General features: G+C 42.1%; 1 protein-coding gene across 2 annotated transcripts in view; it reads right to left on the reverse strand.

Moving 5' to 3' along the window:
• RPRD1B (regulation of nuclear pre-mRNA domain containing 1B) overlaps window positions 1–17,661 on the reverse strand; it is a 51,605-nt gene that overhangs the window by 25,227 nt on the left and 8,717 nt on the right. The window contains exons 3-5 of one of the 2 annotated variants that reach the window (XM_040447086.1): window positions 12,770–12,903; window positions 5,089–5,198; window positions 3,178–3,304 (exon numbers count right to left, since the gene is read on the reverse strand). In XM_040447086.1, the coding sequence (XP_040303020.1) occupies window positions 3,178–3,304; window positions 5,089–5,198; window positions 12,770–12,903 (371 nt within the window). Of the gene's footprint in view, window positions 1–3,177; window positions 3,305–5,088; window positions 5,202–12,769; window positions 12,904–17,661 lie in introns of both variants that reach the window. The other variant, XM_040447085.1, reaches the window with a different exon arrangement.

Raw genomic sequence — 17,661 nt, forward strand, 5'->3', positions numbered from 1 at the left:
GTTTGAAATGTCTTTGGAGACACCTAGCTAGCAACACTAAGCAGAAGGCCAGATGTACGGGTCTCAAGTTCAAGTGAGAGGCCAACACTAGACATGTAAATTAGGGAATTATTAGCCTAAAAATGGTATTTAAGGCCACCGAATTGGATTAAGAGGAACAGACAGTAAAACTAAGTAGAGAAGAGGGCTAAGTACTCAACATGAAGAGGGAAAAGAGGCACAAAGAAACCCCCAAAGGATACTGAAGAGCCACTGCTAGAGAGAGGCGAGGAAAGCTAGGATATGGAGCCCTACTTTCCTGCTGCTGCCGTAACACACTGACCACAAACTCCCTGGCTTAAAATAACACAAATGTACTATTTTAATATTTACTATTAAGGGCCTCTTCTTCCATCTTCAAAATGCATCTCTCCAAAGACTGTTCCAGGATCCTATGTCCTTCTCTGACTCTTGCCCTCCTGCCTCCTTCTTAGAAGGAGCCTGTGATTAGATTGGGTCTACTTGAATAAACCAGATTATCTCCCCACTTCAAGATCCTTAACTTCATCACATCTGTAAAGTCCCTTCTGCCACGTAAGAGTACATTCACAGATTCTGGGGATTAGGACGTGGACAACAGGGTGGAGTCAGGGGTATCATTATTCTGTCTACTGCACCAAATGAGAAGAAATGACCAACTGGGCCAAAGGTTACTAAGATCAAGTTACGGTGACCACAGATAAAGATTGGGTAAAAATTCACCGCTGAATTTAGCAACGTGGAAGTCATCAGCAACACTGATAAAAGCAGTTTCAGTGAAGTGTAGTCAGCAGAGTATGGGAAGAGGGAAAATGGTGGCAGATGAGCAAAGGCAATCTATTTGAGACGTTTTACCATAAAGAACAGAGAAATGTAGGAATATCTGGGTCAAGGAAAAAAGTCTCTTCCACGTGGGAAAAAAAGTACATGATTTTATGCCCTAAAGAATGATCCAGTAGACGGAGAAAATGGAGAACTGTTGGAGCTACATCCTTGAGTAGTGAGAAGGAACAGGGCTAACAAAAAAGCAGGGGGCTGGTTTAGAAAACAGCATCATCACCCACCAAAGTAGGAAGAAAAGTCAGCTTATGTGTGTTATTTGTTTTTCCCAGCCACACTCAGCCGTTCAGGTCCAGGAAAGGAACAGAGGAAAAGCTAGATTTCAGAATGGTGGTTATCAGGGGCTGAGGGAAGGAGGAAATGAGTTATTAAATGAGTATAAAGTTTCAGTTTTGCAAGATGAAGAGAGTTCTGGAAATCGGCTGTGCAATAGTGTGAATGTACTTATCAACACTTCTGAAGTGTACCCTTGAAAACAGTTAAGGTGGTAAATTTTGTTAGGTGTATTTTACCGCGATAAAAATCAAAATAGGGGAGCCTGGGTGGCTCAGTCGGTTAAGTGTCCGACTCTTGACTTCAGCTCAGGTCACGATCTCACGGTTTGTGGGATCGAGCCCTGTGCATCTAGCTCTGCACTGACGGCACGGGAGCCCGCTTGGGATTCTCCCCTGCTCTCTCTCAAAATAAATAAACGTTAAAAAAAAAAAAATCAAAACAAATTTTTTATTAATTTAAAAAAACTATGAGACATGAGACCTTTAGGTCAGTGAAAACAGATAAATAAAATCACATACATTGCTAGCTTTATGTTAAGTTGCTCCCAATTTTTAGACTTTGTTCCTGATAGTACGAATAAATGAGTTGATCCTTATAGTAACAATAAAAGTTGAATTTAACCAGGAGAAAAGCTGGGGTTTGCCAGAAGACCACAGGCAAGAGGACAAAGAAAAACAGGGATTGAGGGTGTACGTAGGGAGTGATTACAAAGACTCCATGCTAAGTGGAGAAAATAAGGGCACAGACAAGTGGAAGCTGGAAAAAGGCAGGAGGAGCAGCAGACTGTTTGGTCTAGAAGAGGGTTCAACTGCTGGAGACGGGGAAGTGGCAGCGCGAGCCGAGACGCGGCTTGTGGCCTTTAGACGGCCTCCATGTTGTGTCCTCCAACTAAGCACCCTCCCAGCCTCAAGGCCTCTCCTCAGACTATACTCTCTGCTTGGGTGGCACTTCCTTCCCTCAGAGAGCCTCACGGCTTGATTCCTAATCTTGGGGGTCCTCTGATCAAAGGTCATCTCATCAAAAAGGCTTTCCCTGACCCCCTTTAAAATACAGGTGTGCCTCGGGAGATACTGCAGGTTTAGTTCCAGACCACTGCGATAAAGCAAGTCTCACAATAAAGTGAGTCAAGTGAATTTTTTGGGCTCCCAACGCATGCAAACGTTACATTTACACTATGCTGTTCCCCCCCCAGGTGTGCAATAGCATTATGTTAAAAAAATGCACACATCATAATCAAAAAATACTTTGTTGCCAAAAAATGCCATCACCTGAACTTTCCGTGAGCCCTACTCACTGATCACAGATCATAACAAATATAATGAAAAAGTCTGACATATTGCAAGAATTACCAAAAGGGGACACGGAGACATGAAGTGAGCAAATGCCATGGGGAAAGTGGCACCAATAGACTTCTTGAAGGCACCTAATCTCTCAAAGCCTCAATTTCCTCTGACGCAATATGGGGATATTCGGTGACCTCAAAAGGTTATCACCAAGAGTAAAAAAAAGTATCTGGCACAGAGCATACTCTATAAACATTAGTTCATGCTTCACTCCTTCCTTTCAATTCTCCATGCATAAAGTGGGAACGTTACTTGTCCCTCCCTGTTGAAACGGGGGTGATCAGCATGAGGGCAAAACGACATGACTGACAATACACACCCAGCATTCCTGGCATTAAAGGCACTACCATCCACGGGGTGTGTCAGTGTGTACAAATCACACAGCACTCAACCGTAATTTTTTTTAGGAAGAGGATCACGAATTTAATACCTCCTCTCCTGGCCCCCACATCACACACACAATCTGCCCTGTGTTTTCAACAGACCTGACTTAGGAGTGCTGCGGGTAGTGGCAGGCCTGCATTTCTGCATAGTTCCTAGAATCCCTATTAAAGCTTGGACTATTTCAACAGCTTTGTTGTTTTGCAAAACTCAAACCGCACAGGAGTCTGTATCTCCAAACATAAGCATGTCCTAGGGCCTGATGCCTCAGAGATATGTCCCTCTTCCCTCACCTTTCACCCCAACTCTACCCTCTCACCTGTTATTTTTTCCAAGAGAGAAACATCTTGCACTTCTTGGGGCAAAGAAGCAATTTTCTGCCGGACAGTAGCATCCCCCGATGCAGCATTCTCCAGGTCCTGCAAAGCTTTGATTAGTTCCTCAGTCTGTACAATGAAAACACAAACAACACTGTCCATTAAGATGTAGTAGACTTAAAGAAAATTAGCTAGAAATAAATGAGGTGGAGGCCAATTCTAAAAATAATCATTCCTGACATTTAAAAAACATTGTTCTTAGTACCAGAGCCTATACTGAGGTCAATGATATGGAGTCTAAGAGAATGTACAAAGTTAATTTTTCTAAGCCAATGACAGAACATAAAGAAATTCTACATAATTCTGAAAAAAACAAAAACAAAAAAAAAACATGTCACAACCTTTTAAAAGAGCATGGTTTCGGCAACTGAAAAAAATGGAGTCTGGTTCATACTGCTAGGTTTCAATGTTCATTTATTTATTTTTGAGAAAGAGAGTGTGAGTGGGGGAGAGGCAGAGAGCGAGGGAGACAGAGAATCTGAAGCAGGCTCTGAGCTCAGGGCTCCAACTCACAAGTTGCAAGATTGTGACCTGAGCTGAAACTAAGAGTCAGAAGCTTAACCGGCCGAGCCACCCAGGAGCCCGGTCACTGCTTAGTTTCAAATAATGTATGGTTTCTAATACAGAACGGTCTTGGTCTCCAGTACAGAACAAAGGCATACACACCAGATGTTGAACAATTGTGCGATGACTGATTAAATGAAATGACACCGCCGACTTCAATTCTTCCTTGGATTTGCTTTACAAAATAAATGTCACAAAGATGACAGTTTTGATTTTGGCAGCCACTCCCAAAATTAAATGTGTCAAGCTCATTAAGTACAAACAAAAGGGAAAAAGACACAGAAAAGAGCAAACCAAGAATGCATACTCTGTGTATCAAAAAAGAGGTTTTTAAATCATCAGAAAACAATGAACACCAACAGGTTAGCCAGTCCATAAAAACCCAGGAGACAAACTGACAATGCAGACGGTAGTCAAGTTATCCTACAAGTTGATAATTCAGGCTGTCCTCCTGGAAGTTTTTAAATGGAAAGATATGTAACGCTGTTTTCACTTAACCCACCATCTAAGTCAACATTTTAACATAACACAAATCAGACATGCTTCCTATTTACATGGGTCTTCGCCAGACCCATGTATAATAAAGTAAAGCTGTTTTAGGCAAAATGAAAGGCCATGTAACTCAGTCAAGAGCATAGTCTCTGAGGTCAGTCAGACCGAGATTCAAATGAAGACACTAGGCAAGTTATTTAATCTGTCTCTTTGAGCCTCACTTTCTTTGACAGTAAGTAAAGTAAGTAAGTAAATAAATAAACAGCAAAAATTAAAACCACACAGAGTTCATGAGCTAATTTATATTTAGGGCTAAACAGCAGATATATAATTAAAAATTCAACGGCCTGTTTTAATATTTAAATAGGTTATATTGTAGCAAATTTGTTTTGCTGCACAGACTGTCCTAGAAACTAATGAGTTATTTACTTATTAAAAAAATAACCACGCTGTTGGAGAAAAGCCATGGCAGAGGACATTCAAATGTCTTTGTAGCATTATCTACCCTTTCTCAAAAATCTACTTTTTAAGAATATTGTCAATTCCTAGGAGTGAAAAAAAGCCAAGTCCAAATACTCTATAAGACATAAACCCATCCAGGCTCATGGCATGCGAAGACAAAGGCAAGCCTGCTATCTGCCAAGTTTACCTGGGGGGATCTTGCACCCAGCGCCCCCGGAACTGCCCTCTGGTGATTTTGTACTATTGGTTCCTAGCGCCACCTTGTGGCCATAATCTTCAACTAGAAGTCATGCCACAAAGCGGCTCTGCCCCACTCTCTGGGAGTCCAGACATACCAAGAGGGGTCCTGCAGAAGGATCTTGGGGAGAGTAGCTTCCAGGGTAGTCGTCGTCCTCCTCCTCTTGGATCTGCTGAAAAGTTCGCTTCAGGGATTTCTTCTCTTCTGCTGCTAGAGGAAAGAAATAGGGCACAAACTTGGGTCACGACAGCCCGTGTAGGTAAGAGTCAAATGCTATGCACAATGGGCCACATGCAAAAAAAGGGCAAAAGGGGGTGTACATTTCCAAAGATAGCTTAACGTTAACCTATACGCTAGTTATTTTAAATTGGTGGTAGTTCCCTACATTACTGAAGAGTCAAAAATGGTCTTAGGTCTGTCATCTCACAATGACTCACTGAAAAAAATACTACCGAAAACATGCGTCTAAAAACGAGACTTCCCCAACTAACACATTTCATTAAAAAGCTTATTTCTTAAAAATAAAAGGTTAACAAGAGAAGTAAAGTGGCAAGAAACCCATGAGACAATATAACAAAGCGAGCCAATATACGGGAGGGTTTGTAGAGAATATACTGCATATTAAATGGAACACTATATACTTCCCAGGAGGACTTCAGAAAATAAAAACAGGCATTCCCCACTTTTCTAAAGCTTGCTTTTATGAAAGACCTACAGTAACAGCATCCGTTTTCACTAACCAAAACAAATTCAGAGAGGATATTTGCTTTCGCAAAGAAAGGCAAAAAGTGAATAGTGGTCAGCATTTGTTTTGAAGGGAGCATTGACAGAGGTGGTGTGCACCCCAAGCAGCCAGAGGGGCCCGCCAAGTTCATTCCAGAAACTACACTCAGAATTTCAACATAAAGCCACCAGAGCTTTGAGCTGTATCTGTGAGCATCTGTGCTTCATCTCGATTTATTTTGTGCATCTGTTAGCAAGATGTGGCCTAAGGTATCAGAAAAGCCTAAGAGAGGTTATTTTTGGAGTCTGGGAATGCTCAAAACTTTTTCCATATAAATTAACGGTAACTGCTTCTTCACTTTATTCCAACTTGGCTTAGGAAAGGTTTCATAGATATGGTCTACTTTCGATAGCAGGAGAAACCTGTAGTAGAGAGAAACCAACCAATAAAATTGTGTCAGAAACTCTAAACACCCACGCTATGATAGGCATGTCCATTTCAAAACTCTTTCCTTTTGCATCAAATTGGACAATACAAAATAAATGCCAAACATCTGTGGGACACAAGTCTAAGTGACACGTTCAGGCTTGGAAAGCAAAGAAACAATGGTACACCTAACGTGTGCCAGGCGCTGCAACAGCTTCTGTACATTTAGTCCTTCCAGCAACCCTAAGATGTAGTCTCTCCATCTTGCAGGTGAGAAAATGGGAGGCCCAGAGAGGTTAAATAACTCATCTAAAGGTATGTACGACTTTCAAAAATCTGTGCTCTTTCCACTGCAGTCAAATTCCTTAGCAGCACACAATCACTCTCTCATCTGTCAAATGACAGGTCGCCATGCACCTGCCTTAGAACTCTGTGAGTTATAAACAGAATAACGTACACTTCTTGCTTAATTAAACACTTTCTCCTGGAAAGAAGGATGTAGTTCCTGTTCCTACCTTACACATTAACTCACCAAACTATGCTTGATGTGAAAGCCAAGTCAGTATCACGGGTTCTATTTTTTGTTAATGCTTTGCTCCTCTGTTCTACTAAATATCTGCAACACAAGCAGGCCTCACTTTGCGTGATTCTATTATGCATGGATTTGCTACCACAGTTTAAATAACACCAGTCCCCCAACAACACAGTCCAAATTTCAGTTACTGTGGCATATTAACTCTGAGTAACTACATAAAGAACAAACTTCACTAACTTCAGTCCACAAACCACTGCATAAATAATACAAATGCATCATGATTGGTGACCACATCACTTCTTTCAAGGTCAGTGGCTGGTCACTGCACAGCTGTTCTTTCAGTTCACACACCACCAGCAAAGTGTTTAGCTGTGTTGTCTCCCAGTGATCAAATGCACATGGCATTTTATAAAAATGATTAGTCAAAACAGGGAACTGGCTGAAAATGACAAAGATGAAAGAGCAGCCCAGAAACTAAAACTAAAGCTCATGACGGAAGCGAATGGAATGTCACGAGAGCTGGAGAAGATGTAGCTGGCGGAGGGGACACTGGTGCTGCCACACCCTTCCAGAAACTCTAGGTCCGCAGCCAGAGTCACCTGGGGAAAGCCAGCTTGTCCACAGAAATGAAGAAAGTGGTTGTGACGAAAAGGATGACCGTGTCCCAGAGGAAGCAACGCTAACAACACTTCACGCTTCGGGAACTCTCCAACTTATCTCACGACACGGCAGGCACAAAGGCTAAGCTGCCGGAAGCTGATCCAAACTTCTAGGACACTTGCTCCGTACCACAGATGACACAGGAAGGCAAGCTCTGCACAAACCCCTCTTGTAAAGCTCATTACAAAGAAATAAAACACTTTAATTCTCAATGTTTCTAACGTTTTATGTGACAGCATGCTAGGCAACCATGAGTGTTACTATCTTTTCTGTTTCCCTATAGATTTGTAATGAACAGTGAGTTTTTTATTCTCTGACAAAGAATTTTTAAAAGTCATAGAACGATCATAATTTTTCCCATTAAGATCATTTTGCATGGTTTCAGCTCACATGGTCATTTTTATAGTCCTGCACTATGCAAAATAAGGACAGCTATATTTGTAGAATAATCTAATGGTATATAATTTGCATATGAAGTATCTAACAGTACTAAGCACACACTAGCTGCTAATTAATATGCAGCATAGAGTATGACCCAAGTAGACACTTGGCCACCACAGCATCAAAGAGGCCCCTGAGTCAGGAGTCACCAACAAAAATAAGCACATGAGCAAAGCAATTTTTTAAATATTTTTTGGCTCACTTCCAAGCACCTAGAACAGTGCTCGATTAAATAATTGTTAAATACGCTAAGAACGGTAGAAAAATTACAAAACTTGAATCTTTCAGCTTTCAAACTTCCATACAGAAGTTATTATATATAAAAGCCACACACCGTTTAGTATCTCCGGACATTCAGAATCACTGAATTTGGGCACTGGAAAGCCTTAGACAGATCTATGTCTTTGCTTTCAACCCACCTCGTTTGGGCCCTGTAGCCAAAGTCACCTGCCTCCGAAACTGGAGTGCTTTCTACCACTTCACGCTGCCACTCGCTCATGGCATTACAAGACTGAAATCAAACTAATGAAAATAATCACAGGCCCATTTCTGTCCTTTGTCCTCCCGGTGGAAGAGGGTGTAATAAGAAAAGACCACGTCATCCTACTTCAATTCTCTCCTCTTTCCACTTGGAGGACCTATTGGAAATGCATTATCATGACTTCCTCCCTAAGCCTCCTCCTTTCCTGAGCTACCTACCTACTCACACTATGAACACTTCCACTGGCCCCATCTTCCAAGTACATCACCTTGGAGACCACCAAGATCTCTCCCGAAGTTCTAACTTCCAGCAGAGTCTATGCTTCTGAGAGGAACCTTACAGATCTCTCCTGTCTGTTCCTTCCCATTGCCTCTTATCAGTAATGCGGCCTTCTCCATGCCTGGTCCAGAACACTGTCCCAACTGGTCTCCCTGCATCTAGTCACTCCTTTTTCAACTCAGACTATACTCTTATGAAATGAAATCACCCACTGCACCTCTCTCTCTGCTCAAAAACCTGTAATGGCCTCTAACGACGTGACAGTAATCAATGCCTACTAGTGGTAACCGCACGAATCATCATCTCCACCTACCTCCACAGCACTTGACCCCTGCTACTTTGAATGGCCACTGGCAGGCATGGGCCTTATCTCTCTGATAGAAACATTAAGCATCTTATTTCTTTACATTCCTGTAATACCTACGAAAGTGTCAACAGACCCAAGCTGGAAACCTCTTGAAAGCAGAGGCGGCACAGAGCTTGGAAGATGTTAGTGCTGTGCCAAAAATGACTATATTGCTTCCATTTACACTAACAGGACAGCCTGCTCTGGTAACTCTGCCCTGATTCATCTCTACAAAGTCAGCAGTCACGACGCCTGGGATTCTCAATCTAGCCAGGCAGCTACTAAAAACAGCCTAGGAAATCTGTCAGTCAACAACATACCCTCCCACTATCAATTCAGCTTCCGACCACAGTATTTACACTTCATTTTTGACTTATTCAACCACTCTGTTACAGGCAGGGCAAACACTACGGGTGGCTCCAATCTGCCTGTCCTCATGTCGTATACCGTCTACTCTATTCTCCAACCTGTCCCTGTGTCTCTAGGGGCCTTGTACTTGGCTAACATTCAAGTAATCCTGGTTACCTAAGCATTTATCATGTGTCTCTTGGAGACCTGATTGTGATAGAATTTCACACACTATGGCAGACTATGAAATTAATTTTAAGGCAAAAAGCCTGAAAGCCCCAAATCATTTTATGAAATGCAGTCATCTACCTGTAAAGCTAGGTCTTCCAGACAATCCACCTGAAATTTTCTGGGATTAAAAAACAAGCAGAAAAAACCCCAAACCCACAGATCTGATGTTACTTTTAGAATGAAAAAGAATCAGGAAATATCGTTTACAACAGCTCCCTCATTCTTTGTTCTCTCCCTGCAAAATAAAGGCAACTTTTAAAAGAAGCATATCAAACTTTACTCACAGAAAGATCCGAAGCAAAGCTCTGCTGCTGGAGGTACCATCCTGAAAGCACTCATCAGTACCGTCTAATCGAACTAAATGCCCAGGTCCAGACCTGAACACCTGGGGACGCTGGGCCTGGAGCTCGTGCTCTTAACCACTATGCCTTCTAGTCTTGCACAAAATCTGGGGGACTGAAAATACTAAGCCTCTTCCTGTGTTTGCCACTGGCTCATACTGAGAAACTTAGAACATTAGATATTAAAACCTCAATCAAATAAAAGTCATATCGCCACTTTGTTAATAACATCTTACCTCCGTTATCTCAAATGACCCTCACAACAACACTATGGGGTATTAATTAATACTAACAGACACATGGTACAGTGAAGAACCCAAAGCTCAAGAAGTCAAATGCTACGCACAAGGTCACAGAGGTCGGAAGTAACGGAGCTGGGATCCATACTCTGGAAGTCTGGTTTCAAATCCTTGCTCTGAAGAGCTAAATTAACTATACTAAGGTCCAGGAAAGTTGGGTGACGTACTCATAATAAACTCATATCCTAATTTAAGTCTACTGAATCCATGTATTTTAAGAAAACAGGCTTTAAAGTTGTATAGACCTAAACATGAATTTTCCACTTCCCAATTTCTTTTCTAAATCCTTCTACAACTGTAGGATACTGTGTGATTCATGTGTGACTTAAGTAAATGAAATTCCACGTAGTCGAGTGACAGCTTGAGTATTCCCACGAACAGTGAGACAACTTTAGAACACCTGGGGAGACGGGTATATAAACCCAAGAAACTTCCAGTTCTAAAACAAAATTCCTAAGCTCATTTATTCTCCACTGTCAAGGTTCCACAGAAAAATTTTTATTACAAAGGTAAACTCTAGCGGGGCGCCTGGGTGGCGCAGTCGGTTAAGCGTCCGACTTCAGCCAGGTCAAGATCTCGCGGTCCGTGAGTTCGAGCCCCGCATCAGGCTCTGGGCTGATGGCTCAGGGCCTGGAGCCTGTTTCCGATTCTGTGTCTCCCTCTCTCTCTGCTCCTCCCCCGTTCATGCTCTGTCTCTCTCTGTCCCAAAAATAAATAAACGTTGAAAAAAAAAATTAAAAACAAAAAAAAAAAGGTAAAAAAAAGGTAAACTCTAGAATTGTCTCATGACAAAGAAATATCATGAATCAAAGCTGAAAATATAAAAGGACAATTTGAATTCTGAAATAAACTTCTGGAGGACTTACCAATATTTTGAAAGGACTGAGGTAAAATATTTTGGTAACTCAGGTCCAAAGACAACACAAGACCTAACACATATGTTGGAACCTTTAGCTCTGTGCTTCCATGTTTATAGCACAGAGAAAGAGAAATTACCTTCAGATCAGCACTGTCCTCCACACAGAGTACTGCTTCGACCGCTGTTAACATCTAGATGCTCAAAGAAATCAGAAACCCAAAGGAGCTGTTTTCAAATGTACCACTACCATAAACTCGCCAATTCGCCTGGCTGCTCCCTGAGCACAAAACTATTTCTCACTCCTCTGCTCAGTCCTATAGCATCTAGCATAGACGTTTACTCAAAGCATACGTCCGGCAAATGCTTGTTGAATTGAAACTCAACTCTCAGTTTCCAACGTTGTCTCGCAGAGCTCTCCTCCTTGCCCAAAGGTGTTCTAAAAACTCAGCACTGCTTACCAAGGAAATTTAAGAGTAGAGAATGCTGAGTAATTCCCCAACGCTGTGCAGAACACCTCCAAAAGACACGATACAAACACTACCAGAATCCAAAGTAGGAAATACCCTACTTTTCAGAAGCTTCCACCAGAGTGACCTCAAAATTGTTTTCCATCACCTTTAAGTAAAACAACAACGACCTGCAGTCTGAAAGCACTTATGTCATTCTCACAAAGCCTCTAACTTGGTAGTTTTACAGGAAAGTTGTTCTACCTTGAAATGCATAGAAACTCAGACCTGGGAGAGATCATAAAAGGTATACAATAAAGGGGGGGCTGAATGAATGATATTGACACGTCAACTAACCACGGTTAAAGGCCACAGCAGAGGCATGTACAAAGTACCAGAGGAACATGGAGGGAATGGTTACATGTGCCCAGACAAGGTAGGGAAGAGGTCAAAATGAGAATAGCATTCTTGAAGAATGAGTTCACCACACAGTGAAAGGGACAGAGGACATTTCAGGCAGAGGTAACACCGGACGCAAAGGAAGAGGTACCAAGAGAACATCCAGAAGGGAAATGGGTATGGCCAAAGACTATGGTGTGTGTGAGGCAATGGCAGCAGAATCTGGGAAAGTAAGCCAATTTCAGACTATAAAGGGTCCTAAGTATTATGTTAGCCCTTAGACTTATTCCTCCAGGCGATGAGTTCATGTACAGTCAGCTCAGGTCTGTAGCCCAGAAACATGTCGTGCCATTTCAAATTAAACCGCAACTAACCACAAACCCAAGAACCACATAATGTTTGATGTTACTCCTCTTTAACGTAAGCTCTTATGAGTGTGTGAGGTTCACACACTTGTGTGTACACACTTCTGGAGGGTATCCTGGGTTCAGTGAAGACCAAAGTCAACTGTAGGCTGCAAACTGACAAACATCAAAAGTATGTCTCCAAACCACACCAATATTTAATGAAGCCAAGTTCTGAGAGGGCCAAGGGACATATCAGACCCTGTAGGGGTCAGTGGCAGGGCTAGGACAAAACCTCAGTCCGGGGAGTTTCCTAGTTCCCCACAACTAAACAACATTGTTTTCCTTTCCCTTGTGCAAGGAAAAGTCTCTGCAAGGCAGGAGAGAGCCAAGGAGGATACACGGCAAAGTTACGGGTGTGAGATGATGAATAGCATGAATACTAGAACCAGGCTTACACGCTGCAAGCACTACATAAATTCTCACCATCATTTACGAGCATCTCTCTGAAGAATCATACAATCGCTGGTGGTTCACAGCAACCCCCACTGCAGCTTTTCATATGTGATTCGAAAGTAGGCAAAGACCAAGAGCTGTAAACATGTGGTGATGTTTCTACCTTTGGGGGGAGGGCTCTTGGAGTCCTCCATAGACAGCTTCAGCTGCTGTATGAACTCGCCGCCATACACACTTCTTTCTTGCCAGATGTTCAGCAATCTTTCTAAAGGTTTTTTACAGCCTTCATCTGCCTCTCTGCCCAGAAAAGACGAAAAGATATATATAAGCTTAAGATGTTTTGCTTTTATTAGGACAGATCTACTTTAAAAACAACAAAAACTGACTAAATGATTGGCATATTTAAAAACAGAAGGACGAGTGAGATACATATCGTGATGAACAGATACCCAAAATTTGACCAGAACTACATTCTTCCTTGGTGCACAGAAAAGACAGAGGGATTATGTTATAGAAGTAATCTGTGTCCTTGACCTCCTTTTAAAGATGGGGTAAATAGGGCAACAAGCCAATAGCGGGTTTTTACAGACAATTATCAAAAATTGATCATTTCAATTGTGACCACTTGCTTTTCAGGAAGATATTAATAGAAACGTAGTGCCAGACTTTCTGCTGGAAAACAAACCTAAAGGGTCAAAACCTTAAAGGATAGAGAAAAAATGATTTAAAAAAATAAAACATTTACAATGGGGAATAAATTCACCACCACTCATCAAAGCTAACACAGCAACACCGCTGTATGTATAAACAGAATCATACACACGTATATGCCAAGACCGATCTCCACTTAAATGAACTACTTCATACTTATTTTAATTCTGGGTCAGGTCATAGTCCTCATTCACACAAAGGTGTCTAATGGATAATCTTAGAACACACTGAGAATATAGCCCTCTGTAATTTATGTCTGAAAGAAGCTGCACAGTTTTTCTTCTGATGTATTACACTCTTGAAACAGTATTTTCAAAGAGATAACTGTAACTCACACCCTGCCCGCGAGATGACCGTAACTAGCACTCCGCGTGCAGCAGCTGCTTACCAGAAAATGTCAGAGAATGGGAAGACTTTCTGAAAGGAAAACAAATTCCTCACCATCCACAGTGTTACTATGAATTGTTCTGGTTGGTAAAGCTGTCTGGATGTCAGTGATCTTACCCTGAGTGACTTTCAACAAGAAGGGATAAGCTGACATCTTAGTTTCTAAGCCAGTGTCTTTAACATGAACTTCAAGAAGAAATCATACCGAATTCAACAGAGATGGGAACTTCATCCACCCTCAGCCCCGACAGCACTCTTCTAAAACTTATGTTAACAGTCAACATAACATGAGGGCTCAGCTTGATCTGGTCAGAATGCATTATTTATGAAATATTAGTGGCAAATCTCACTGAATCAGGGCCAAAGTACCATATCAGGGTTCTTACAAAATTGTTTTTGCTCAAACTTTTTTTTTAGTCAGAGGTGAAGTGAAGGGGGAAAAAAAGGAAACAATTTTCAATGATAGTTTATAAAACTTAGAGATAAGACCTAATTAGCTGATATTTGTGATAAAAACACTTTTATTCCACCTTCAGCATCCATCTGGAAACAAATGACTTCTCACTTCTTCCTCTGCTGTCCACCTGGTCCAAGCCACTATCATCTCTTGCCAGATGACTGGTCTCCCTGCTTCCACGCTTGTCCTCCTACAAGCTCACCTCAAGCTTTAAAACTTCTAGCTCTGGCCTCAGAGCGGATTATGCCACTCTTTTGCTCAAAACTGCCAATGGTTTTTCCCTCAGAATAAAACCGAAAGTTCTTAAAAAGCCTACAAAGCCATTCTCAGCAGAGCTTATTATTTCTCTGACCTCACCTACTCTCTCTCCCTCCTTCGCTCACCAACAGCTACCCTGGCATTCTTGTCGCCTCAGGGCTTTTGCACTTAAAGTTCACTTTGCCTGGAACCCCATTTCCCTACATGGTGGCATGGCTCAGGTATCCTTTCCTAATCCCCCTATTTAAAATCATGCTCCCGGAGCACCTGGGTGGCTCAGTCGGTTAAGCGTCCAACTTGGGCTCAGGTCATGATCTTACAATTCGTGGGCTGGAGCCCAGGGTCAGGCTCTGTGCTGACAGCTCGGAGCCTAGAGGCTGCTTCGGATGCTGCGTCCCCCCCTCTCTCTGCCCCTCCCCCACTCATGCTCGGTTTCTCTCTCAAAAAATGAATAAACATAAAAAGTTAAAAATAATTATTCTCCCTACTCCATTAACTTAGCTTCTGATAAGCTATATAGCTGACTTGTTTATATTCTGTCCATTTGGATGTAACTTCCACAGGGCCAAGCGATGTCTTCTCAGACCCCCACTGCTACCCACCCTAGAACAGGCACAATATCTAATTGTAATCTTTTTTTTTTTTGAAAATTTTTAGATAGATTTCAGTAGGCCATACAAATAGTTACCTTTCAGCAGCCATTTTCCCACAACAAAGCCACCGGGTCAGACACCAGCTAAACAACTCCTCTGGGCCTTCAATGAGGTTTAGGAAATACTGTGCTTGGAATACAAAGAACAAGGCCCAGGGCCTGACCCATCGGCCCCTTCCCTTTCCAGACCCCAACGTGGGCTTCGCATTCTAGCAGCACTCAACCATACGTATCTCCTATTCAGAACTTGCTCCCTCTTGCCCACGTGCCTTTGCTCATGCCATCTCCTTGAAAGCAGAACAAGGTGAAGAGGGAGAAGTTGTGGGTAATATATAAGATGACTTAAGTACATAAGGAGCAGAAGAATCTGGAGGGAGAGAGTGGAATTAGATTACGAGGGCCCCGAATGTCATATTAAGTATGTGGCCTTTATCCTGAAGGCAATGAGAAATCACTGATGAGGTCAAATGTATGGTTTAGAAAATAAAATAACTAGTATAACCAAATCACAACTAATCAGAACTTAATTAACGGGTTGATCATTTTAACACACAATCTGTTCTCTGCAAATTCTGTTCACTTAAAAGAGAAACCTATCGTGACAAATTCTTATCAAGGATTTAGTTAAGGAGCCAGGGGACCACAATGCAGACTAAATATCTGGGACTCCATTTAGACTAAGAATGACTTGCGGTCCAGCTTCGACCACATCACTATATGCAATGGAAACTGATACACAAACCTGTAATAACCAAGTCATTTTTAAAAGGCTTTTACCACTAAAGGCGAAAGCCAAAAGGGGGCTCTAGTTAAAACTGGTGAATGTAATTAACCAGGATAGGCTAATTCCTGAAGCAATGTAGTAAATGAAGATTCTGCCCGCTAAGTTTCAAAGCTACAAGATACAACAGTCAAGAAATCTTTTTACTCATGAGGTTTTGCCGTAAGCAGCTCAAGTGAACTGGAAATCCCGTTAGCACTTGGAATGAGGTACAACTAAAGCAATAAAGTAGTTTAATATCAGACAGAACTATCTTTCCAGGTTGCACTAACTCCATTCTAAACTGAGAAATCTTTGGGGCGCCTGGGTGGCGCAGTCGGTTAAGCGTCCGACTTCAGCCAGGTCACGATCTCGCGGTCCGTGAGTTCGAGCCCCGCGTCGGGCTCTGGGCTGATGGCTCAGAGCCTGGAGCCTGTTTCCGATTCTGTGTCTCCCTCTCTCTCTGCCCCTCCCCTGTTCATGCTCTGTCTCTCTCTGTCCCAAAAATAAATAAAACGTTGAGAAAAAAAAAAAAGATGTTTAAACTGAGAAATCTTTAAGTGAAAAAGACACCAAAAAGTCCTTGCCATTAATCAATGAATAAGTGGAAAATCATTACTAAATACATATACAACTTATGTTAAACACAAATTAGTATGCATTTCAATTCCGATTATAAATCCAATCACCGCAAAACTGATCTGAAAAGTGCAAACTGTGTATTATACACAGAATTGTTGCTTGAAATGTCAGCTGAGGCCTTGCCAAGTCAGCTTGGGGCCTTTTCTTCTTCCGGCACTTCCTTGGTATACTCACCATAATCTGTGTGTTCCTGTCTTGTGCCAGGCACAGTAGCACTGTAATAGGCCTACTAAAGGCAGGAATTCTTTCTAAATATCCTCAGCACTTCCAACAGAGCCTCATGTGAAACTGGAGCAGAAATGTTCCACTGCCAATAGCTCAGAAAAGAATTAGCATAGCAAGCCTGAGACCGTTACCCTTAGAAAAGGCCTGCTCACCAGGCTGGCCCTTGGCTGTCACCTGGAAACTTGGGTTTCTGGAGCGTTCTTGCAATTTCCTAACTGATAATCAGGGTAGTTTACTGTGCCTAAACTGTTTATGCAAACAATGTAATTTATGCTGAATACCTGCTTTCTTTCTGGGAGTCTGGAATTTTGGCAGAGAGTATCTGTGGCTAACGCCAATAAAAACCCTAGGCGCTGAGTCTCTAATGAGCTTCCCAGGTACACAACACTTGACACGTGTTGTGGCAATTCAAAGATGGAGGAATTCAGTATGTTTTGTGTGACCCCGCTGTGAGAGGACTCTTGGAAGCTTATACCTGGTTTCCCCTGGACTGTGTCCCATGCGCCTTTTCATTTGCTGATTTTGCTTTGTATACTTCCAACGTAATAAATCACAGCTGTAAGCAAGACTATACGCAGAGTGCTACGAGTCCTCCTAGCAAGTCTCCAATCCTGGAGTATCCGTGGGGATCCATGACACAACAGTAAATAAATATATATATGGTGATAACCTCAAGTTTATGTCTCCAGAAGTTAATTTCCTCCTCAGCTTCAGACTATTTCATCCATCTGCCTATCTGGCATCACTCCTTGGAATATCTACTAGCCATCTCAAACTTAACATGGCCAAAACAAACCTGACTTCCTCTACCATATCTTTGCCCCAAACTCCATCTCAGTAAACAGCACCATCAGCCATCTACTTAGCCATGTCAAAAACCTAGAAATAATCGGATTTCTCTTTTCCTTTACTACCAGCTCCCACAAATCCTATCAGTTTTTACGGGGGGGGGGGGGGGGGGGC

This window comes from Herpailurus yagouaroundi, unplaced genomic scaffold, assembly GCF_014898765.1.
Source record: "Herpailurus yagouaroundi ecotype Mexico unplaced genomic scaffold, PumYag 196, whole genome shotgun sequence".
NCBI classification, from domain to species: domain Eukaryota; kingdom Metazoa; phylum Chordata; class Mammalia; order Carnivora; family Felidae; genus Herpailurus; species Herpailurus yagouaroundi.